At 41.0% G+C, this 9756-nt stretch overlaps 1 protein-coding gene across 1 annotated transcript; it reads left to right on the forward strand.

Moving 5' to 3' along the window:
• The first annotated feature begins 1109 nt into the window (after window positions 1–1109).
• On the forward strand, window positions 1110–9628 carry egr3 (early growth response 3). The gene is made up of 2 exons (XM_047593165.1): window positions 1110–1699; window positions 4209–9628. Exons 1-2 carry the CDS (start codon window positions 1546–1548, stop codon window positions 5285–5287), a joined length of 1233 nt encoding a protein of 410 aa, XP_047449121.1. The 5' UTR covers window positions 1110–1545; the 3' UTR covers window positions 5288–9628.
• The last annotated feature ends 128 nt before the right edge of the window (window positions 9629–9756 follow it).

Here is a 9756-nt window from a genome sequence, read left to right on the forward strand (position 1 = left end):
TCTGGTTCATTGAGCTACTATTAATTTCTCAGGTCTGAATATTGAAGCATTGACATTTCATTCAGTATTTTCTGAGAAATGTGCAATGGCCTGCATGTTTTATAGCCTTATTTTATTTCTATTTTTTTTGACCGGGAAAAAATAGATCAAGTTCATACAAAATTAAGCAAATCTTCATAAAACTTTCAATTAGTTGTACAAACGTTCTTAACAATAGTGAAAATATTAAATGCCTCCTAAAGTTTTTTTTTAAGTTTTTTTTTAAAAAGTTTTTTTTTTTTTTTTAACTTTTTATGTCACGAACCAAATTACAGGAGATATTTCTGAGCCATTATGGGGCACCCAGTGTAGGCTTTTTTTTTTTCACAAGTTGGTAAAAAGCGAACCATGACGCTTTGTCCACTGTCATCTCTTTAAACGTCTGTGACTTCCGATCACTTTTCCACTACTGCTTCACCCGGAACTCCCATGTCCAAATACAGACGGGAGGGGGCGGGGCCGGAAAATGCCTTATTTGGAGTTTCCACATAAGCGGTCACTTGGGCTCCAAGTCAAAGCAAGCCTGTAGATTTACTAAGCCTTTGCAATATTTACAAACGATTAACTCCGTCAAATGCTGCCTTTGTAAGACAGTCATGCTTCTTGAATCAGTGTTCTGTAACACAGAGTGGGTGCAACACTAACACTACTAAGTTAAAGCTTGTTTGGTCAAATAAATAAATATATACAGACCTAAAAACAATATATAAGCAGTATTGTAGAATATTCATTGCCAACAGGTATAGCCATAATTTAAGACTTACACTGGTCTTTTGTATGAGCGACAGACCCCACTCACTCTTTTTTTCCACTCTTTATTATATATAGAGAAAGAGAGAGATGCGTTATTACCTCTCTGTGTGCCTAATAGTCTATTATAAACACCATAAGGACTAATAAAAAGTGATCAGCCTGCTGGGTCACTGTTATGTTTTCCATCAGGACATAAACAGAAAAGATCCCGAGGAAGATCGCAGCTCAAGGCGACATGTAGATTTAGCAAACTTTTCAGTTATCTATCTGTCGGAGCCTTTTGCCACTGTAGTTTCCACCGACTGCGCCTGGTGCTGGGCCCATGTCCATATATGGTCATCTACGTCACACAAATGTTCCATCCCCCTATTTAATACGGGCTGGCTGGAGTCCCCTATCCAGCTCCAATAGAGCAAGTAGAGCTGCTCTTGTGCAACCAACACCACCACCTCCTTCATTGATTCACAGACTTCAAATTCCCCCACAAGCAGCCCATCAGCTTCCACAGTGATCAGATTAATAACAACAATAGGCTGTGATCACACGGGGGGAGATAACCGGCGCTGCTCATCCTCCGCGGGATACTTGGATAGCTACAGCAACAGGATCCATCCCTGCGCTCCTTTCTTCACGTCCGATCCACACCTGTGTTTTCCACTTCGAGAACACCCGGTGATTTTTTTTTCTTTTTTGCGTGACTGTCTGGATACCTGCGCGTTGTCCTCTATAAATGTCGGACTGAATATAACTGCTATGACAGGGAAACTAGCGGACAAGATCCCTCTTACCATGAGCAGTTTAATAAACACGATTCCTGACAGTCTCTACCCAGAAGAGGACATCCCGACGTCTATGAATATTTTCACCAGTACGGAATCTATAAACCACTACTCGCAGATGAACACAGGTAAGATTTTCATCTACTTTTGTGTGAGAGAGAAAGTGTGTGTGGTTCAAAGTACGGTGTGCGAGGACGGCAACAGTTGTCTCCGGGCTTGGAGCACCTGTTTGCACTCCGTCTGTTGCGCGTAAAGGCACACTCCCGTCGCTTGTACTCAGGTGTAACGCCACTCGTGGTGAATTAAGCACACAATGAAGGGACAAAGTCTCGAAGTGATCGCTTCTTTTGTATTTTCTTTCTATTATTTTAATTCCATTGTCCGCGTAGCCGAAATGTCAGAATTTCAAGCGGAGCGTGAAAACTGCTGCCCATGCTCACACACACTCATATCAGAACTTTAAGAAAAATTAATCGGCTGAGATATTATTACAATTGTGTGGCGCGTATTGATTTTAATTCTCCAAAGCTGAGGCGTGTTAGAGGAAATGTCCCGATAAGTGTGATTAGGAAAAAAAAAAAAAAAAAGGCTGTTTTACGCAAAGTCCTCTGACAACGCTCTCAGCCCCTGACTGAAATGGAAACCTGTAAACGTGGTTCTTATTGTGGTCAAACTACAAACATATCAATCCCACATCCACCTGCACGCAGGGGCTAACTACTTCAGACAAGGACTTTCATTCACGACTCTTGTAACTCTGTATCAGATTAGATATTAGTAGGCGTGTGTGACTTCTCTCAACCCTTGTAAACCACGTTTAAACGCAAGGCCCGTGGACCATCATATATTCCAAACTAAAGTACGAGAGTGATTGATTTATTGCTAAATCAAGATTACCACATAGTCTATATTTGCGTTTAATTCAGACGCTTCCTTTGTAATGAGTCGTTTGATCGTCTCGAAGATTGACATTAAATCAATTACACATTGTACAGCTTCAAACCCTGAGGTGATGGGTCAGTGTTGCACGAAAAATATAAAATCTTTAGTTTCTTAATGTGCCTGCGAAGAGCGCCCTTTCCAGAACTTTGGGCACGGATTCCCCCCCCCCCCCCCCCCCCCCCCCCCCCGCAAATTAAAACAGCACCACAGTCTTACTTTAATTCTGAAATAATCCCCCTAATTTGTGTCAGAAGTGTGCGTTTCAATTATCCAAACGCCAGGTGTTACAAATAATATGCATTTTTTTGTCATGTGAATTAAATATAGCCGGCTTCAAGTCCATTACATAATTGTGGCATATTAAATTCGTATATAAACCAAATATATTTTATGTGATCTCAGACGGGAGGAAAAAATGAGCGAAACTAAATAGGTAAAAAAGATTTTTTCAGATTAACGCGTGTGTTGCTCTTTCAAATATGTGCCAAATATAATTCAAATTCTGAATCTTAAAATGTGTTTGTATGTTTTTTTTTCACGTATGCTATTTTGGGCAAATACCAAGTATGCACATGCTATGATTTTTACAGGTGGATCAGGTGTGTGCTGTGGTCTTCATGTATGACCTACAAGAAAAGAGTGATGACTTTATTTCGTGCCCCTTATTCGGCTTAAAACACTCACACACACACACACACTCAAAATAGATTTAAAACACTGGAGACATACAAGTTTATTAATATCAATGTAGCCTTGTTTTCTAAATGTCAAATAAAAAAAATAAAAGAGTGCCAAGAGTGTGTTAAATGCTATTGAGCAATGCACATCTTTTTTTTTCTTTTTTTTTTTCCATTATAATTTGCCTTCAGCCAAATTCCAGCAGGCGGTAATTACTGGGAGTGAACATATAAGCACCCCTGAATGTGATTCTTTGCAAATGAACAACGTCTATTTTAACTTATGTTAAACAAGGAATTTTTTCCCCAATTCCTAATCTTCAGAGCTTGATCAGCACACAAATGCATCCCCATCAAGCACATCTGCATTTGATGGGCACTGCATTGCATCTTTGGAATAAGTTACACATGTGTATTTGGTGTGTAAGTGTGTGATAAATAAAAAATATGAATGAAATTTGGTCGAAGTGAATAGGAAACACCCAATTTCTCTCCCAGATGTTCTTTGTTGCAAATGTGTTTTGAATCCTTGAGCGTGTAAGATGTGGCGTCTGCCTTATAATCCTCCCTGCTGTACAGAAATCAAATCTTGCCATTCAGTTTGGCTGTCCTCCTGAGGGACACAATGACTGGATCAAAGGGGGTGTTTAGGTCTTGATTTATGAGAGCTTGTGGGATCTGAGAGAGAGAGAGAGACACCACTCTCTCAGATGCAGCAGTCAGTCACTTAACTTACAGGTCCGACAGCGCTCACATTTCCTCAACTGTATGGGACTTCTTCTATTTTTCCACTTTTGTTGCTCACTACAGAGATATGCAGAAAAGCTGAATTTTGGACAAATTAAGGAGTGTCAAGTTCATACAGCCTGACAAAGTAAAAATTCCCAGACTTCTTTTTGTGCCACAGTATCTCTTTGGCCGTCTTTTCACCTCAAATGATTGCATGCCATAGTCATGTGTGAGCAAGTCACGTGGAATTATTTATTAACATGCTGTGTTTTTATTTCCTTCTACCTAGATAATATCATGGACCTGGGCATGGGGAGCGAGAAGGCAAGCTCAGAGATTCAGTATGGATCTGGCTTCCAGTCCAACCGCAGCGGGCAGACTGTCACCTATCTGGGGAAGTTTGCTTTTGACACCCCTCCTTCGGGTGGCATTGGGGGCTCTGGCTGGTGCTCAGATAACAACATCATCAGTCTTGTCAGTGCGGGGATCCTAGGTGTTTCTCCATCGCCCGGCACAGTAACGACGCAGACATCATCCTCCGCAGCCAGCATGGGCGGACAGACGTCAGACATGGAGCAGGTATATGGTCCGCCACTGCCTGCCTATTCCACCTGCAGTGACCTGTACCAGGACCAGGTCTCCTTCCACCACAGCCCTGCCACCAGCACGGCTCTAGCCTACCCTGGCAATGACTATCATTCAACCTCCAAAGCTTCCATGGATGGCAGCCTTTTCTCCATGATCCCCGACTACAACCTTTTCCACCACCAGGGAGAGGTTGGCGTGATGGAGCACAAGCCCTTCCAGACCATGGACCCCATCCGAGTCAACCCCCCACCCATCACGCCCCTGGAGACCATTAGAGCGTTCAAAGACAAGCAGCAAATTCACCCGGGTTTCATCGGCGGGCAGCAGCACCCGCCTCAGCACCACCCTCCGCCCCAGACTCTCACCCTCAAACCCATCCGACCGAGGAAGTACCCCAACCGCCCCAGCAAAACCCCCGTCCACGAACGGCCGCACGCCTGTCCCGCAGAGAACTGTGACAGACGCTTCTCACGCTCAGACGAGCTCACGCGTCACCTCCGCATCCACACGGGTCACAAGCCCTTCCAGTGCCGAATATGCATGCGCTCCTTCAGCCGGAGTGACCATCTGACCACGCACATCCGCACGCACACGGGCGAGAAACCCTTCTCCTGTGAGTTCTGTGGACGCAAGTTTGCCAGAAGTGACGAGCGAAAGAGACACGCTAAGGTTCACCTGAAACAGAAGGACAAGAAGCCAGCTGACAAGAGCAGTGGGGCAGCTGGGAGCCACAGCTCACCGCCCAGCTCCTGTGGGGGTCCAACAGTGGGATCATCATGACCGTCACTATGTACGCTTGGACTGGACCCTCATCACACACCATAAAGAGACTTATGAAGAAGGGACGTCCACTATGAGATAAATAGGTGACTCTTTTCCTCTCTTTTACACCCCTTTTCAGTTCCTTCTGTTTTGAGATGGATGCCTTTAGTTTAAGTCAGAGGGGAACGGCTGCTATGCCCTTCTCCTTCAAACAACTCACAGCCTCAGCTACTGTAACACAGTGCCAACACAAAGAAGGGCACCTTGGCACATTCTGTCCAAAATGCCACTGTGTATCTATAGGTTTTGGAGTGGATACGCTTTTGTAAATTTTACAGAAATTTTCTAAATTGGAAGGAAGCCAGGATCTATAGGACAGGGGTCGAACCAGGCAAAATTATAATGGAGCTCAGTTAAAGGTTGTCTTGGATGTATGCATTAATTTTATTAGGCTGTTTAAAAGTGCAATTGGTTATATTTACGTCATGGATACCTTATTAGTGGCACTTGACTGTCTTTTTGTTGTTGTTTTTTTTTTTGTTTTTTTTTGTCGTTGCTGTTAAGGTGTAGTGTTTTTATTTTCTATTTGAATGTTGTTTTCTCAAAAGAATGTGCCAAATGTATTGTGGTGATGCAGCCAACCTTGTTCTTATTATCGTGCCTGACATTTGCCAAACATGACAGTGGTATCAGCTTAAGCACAAGTGTGGAGTCGAGGAGAGAGCCGAGTCATTTGCCACATGCCCGATTTAGATTCATCTGCACAATTTGGTCAGGTCTAGATCACGTCTGACCGGGTCACACAAACGAACCGATGTCTTGTCTTGTCACCTGTACTTAGAAAAGAAACACGCCTGCAGCAATCGATGCCTTTGCCAATACTTATTTATTCGTAGTCACTGTGAGACACTGTGTATTTTTGTTGCCTTTTTTTTTTTTTTTAAATGGTGGCTTTATGTGATGTTACCAGATATAATTTCTGTTGCCTTTCATTTTTTCTAAAAGCTCACCAGTACCGTTCATGTTTCAGTTTTCTTGAGTTTTGCAATTATATGCAACATAGTCACCAAACCATAAATCAAATTAACTAAGAGCACATTTAGCCAGGCTTAAATAAGGAGCACGGGCTTGTAAACCAGCAGTATGTGAAAGAAAAGATGAATAGGGAGAAAGATGACTGAGGCCCCTTCTCTGCGCTTCATGATGTAAAAAGAGTTGGTTTAAGCCACCAAAAGATGAGCAGCATATGGTAAGAGAAAAATAAAAATTTCCAAATCTATGTTTACATCTTTTCTAACAGACAGAGAGACTGAGCTGTAAGTAAGTTGTTGTTGTTTTTGTACAGTATACAAATATGTATGCAGGTAGCTACAGTAGTAGAAGTTTCACTTTTGTACTCAAATGCACCATAATTCAGTATTAAATTGTGCAAATATGTGCATGCCTTCATGCACACTATGTAAATATGAATGTCTGCATAAACAAGAACTTTCAATTGACTGAATGCTTGTGCAGAATATGTCTTAAAGCTTTTAGTAATGTAGTTATAATACAGAATATTTTGTTGTCATAGGTCATCGCAACAATCTACGGAGCACCGGCTACAGTAGTGCCAAATATCGTGTGCTATCTTCCATTTCAAAAATAAAAGAGTAATAGCATTTGCACTATCTGTATGCTTTAAAGTGGAGACTGGTTTAAGGAAGCACTAATGTGTTCTCTGAATAAATGACAAGTTGTTGTTTTTTTTTTTACAATCTCCATTATGGCAATTTGTTATCTCAATTAGCACATATTCCAGACTGTTCTCAGAAGGATGATCCTGGTAGATGTGCCGGACTAATCTTTACACAATCGACTCTTTGTGAAAGAACTACTTGTTTTATCTTTAAGTGAAACATTTTGTGGTGGCTCATTTCGGTTTCGTTTGGGTCCTTTGGTATTTTATGACAATATGGAAAAATACCAGGAGAACCACATTTGACTGAAGTGTATTATGGCTCTTTGAAGCAAATGCATCAGAACTGACATACTAATTTGGTATTTTGGTCTGGACCAGTGAATTTATTACAGTTTAGGTCACAATCAAAAGAATAATATATAAATATATAAGACTCTAGATATTTACGTGTTATTTTCTGTCAGTCCCTGTATAAAACATCAGGACGTCAAACATATTGGCGGATTCATAAATTCTAGTCATATTTTGGAGGAAAAAGAGCCCATCAGTCTAAAAGGATAATTTCAGATTTATTGAAATTCTTAAAATATTTCTCAGCACCACACGGTCCTCTCCTTCTTTTAACGCCTCTGGCCATTTTATTGACGGTACTTTTATGCTCTCACACTATTAAGGAGCGTATGCTTTATGCGAGGCAGAGAATTTATATAAACGTTGCTAACTTAGCAGTGAAGTATAAAATATTGCGGCGGTCAGCAGGCAAAATGGACTGACAAATGCAAAGGCCGGATGAAAGGTCCAGAAAAGCAGAGCCACAGAGAACACAGTGCACAGGCCATCCTCTCCTTTTCCTGTAACAAACAGTTTTCACAGCCGAGCTTCCTGGCAAGTGTCCACTTATTTTCCAATTAATTTGGCCTCAGAGGGTCTTTTCTCAGCTCATCTACGTGGTTAAATGAACAGAACTCCTTGCACTTTTCGAGATAGTTTAAAGGTTCACATAGCCTGTAACATGTAACTACAAATCAATAGTTTAGTATCATCTATTGCAAAAATGGACCAATACTGATAGTATAATCAAAACGAACCTGAGAAACCTGTCATACTTCCCCACATTGAGACCTTCTATATATTGTAATCTCAGGTAATTAGATTAATAATAATGACCCCTATTAAAAGGTTAGACTGGACTGGAAAGAATTTGTCAGGTTAAATCTCACAATGACCTCTAATCTGAATATTCTGGCAAATGCAGCCTCATGGAGTCAGAACAAAAAGAATATATACAGCAAAAAGAAAAAAATGTTTATCTTAAATGTTTATGTAGAATAATTTGATGTTAGATGCTGATTATTATAGACTTTGGATCATATCTGACCAAAAGTTATGCTCTCCCCTAAGAGTGAACTGTGTTTATGTTGCTTTGTGTTAAAGAATGATGCAGAGTGAGGCGGAGACGACACCAAACTATTTCCCCGTCTAAATGAAGCCGTGTAATTACAACTTTGCAAACTCAATATTTCATCAGTCTCACTGTATGTGTGTCACTTCTGTTTCGTGACTTTTTTTTTTTTTTTTTTTTTGGTAATGAACAGATAGATTTCAGGCTGCACCATGTCAAACAATAATCTGTGTAATGTGTGAATGCTATAGATATTCATGACTTAATTGTTAAACTCAGAAACACCCCCTCTTAATAATGCCTCTCCAAGGAATTTTTTTTTTTTTTTTTTTTTTTTGCGTGTGTGTGTTCTATTGTCTAAGAGTGGACGGCTGAGAGCTCTGAATTTGGAACTTGCCTCATCCTCGTCCTCTGCTCCATGTTGGATCCGAGCCAACATCAGCAGCCATCTTTGTGCCAAACTGGGTTGCAGGGTTGGCTGATCAAAAACAATACATGATGAGAACTCCACAGGAGCAACAAATCATAAATGTGACCTCCGTCTGCTCGCAGCTGAAGGCAGCCTTGTGCTAATGTTTGTGCGTAACTGTTTGATTTAGTCTCCGTGAAGTTGGCCTTGGGCAAGGCCATAAGCTTGGGCTCATTCATGACAGTTAATACTTGTAGGATTTAAAAAAAACAAAACTCACGTTTGAAGAGATTTCAATAATGTGTAGATATTATAGGCTACTCACGTCATCTTACAGACTACAGGGTGGCTTCAGGGATTTTGTGGTCTTCAACAGTGACACTGGTGTTCAGATGGAGTCGATACTCACTGTTTTCTGTTGTGTTGTGTTTCCTTTCATTACAGTATATCCTCATGTTTGCATGTGCACGGAAATGTTCCAAAGTGCTACCCTCAGATGCTGCGGGTGGTGCTCATTTCTTTATTATGCATGAAAATAAAAGTCACATTGGGTGAAATGGGATAAACCTAACAACAATGCAAGACAGACAATTGGAAACACACACTGGGATAACTGTTCTGTTGGCTTTTTTGTTATAGAAAACAAGGGGTCTTGTTTAAAATGTTGTGGATGTCTTTAGCCTATTTCATGTTTTTATTACCTTATAATAAGGTCCTTTTATGATGAGCTGAATATTGAAATGGATTTTACTATATCCTTGTGATGGGGAGATGTGCTCCCCTGTTTACTTGGCACTTCAGTTTGTTGTAATGCAATTGTTTTGTTATTTCTATGTAAGTACTTGAATAAAGAAAAATATAACTTGCCTTCAGTTTGCTTGAGTCGTTGGTCTTTCGCGGGGGCGTGCACCTCTACGCGCGTACCCGGCACACACGTTTAAACGCAGAATTAAAACATTACATTTACATTATACACGACAGTTCGCTATTCAACA

This window comes from Mugil cephalus, chromosome 8 (genome assembly GCF_022458985.1).
Source record: "Mugil cephalus isolate CIBA_MC_2020 chromosome 8, CIBA_Mcephalus_1.1, whole genome shotgun sequence".
Taxonomy (NCBI): Eukaryota; Metazoa; Chordata; class Actinopteri; order Mugiliformes; family Mugilidae; genus Mugil; species Mugil cephalus.

Excerpts from the sequence above, each read along its gene's own strand:
- egr3 (XM_047593165.1), top strand. The coding sequence starts at position 1,546 with ATGACAGGGAAACTAGCGGACAAGATCCCTCTTACCATGAGCAGTTTA. Across the intron at positions 1,700-4,208 it reads CTACTCGCAGATGAACACAG|ATAATATCATGGACCTGGGC; the intron begins GTAAGATTTTCA and ends CCTTCTACCTAG.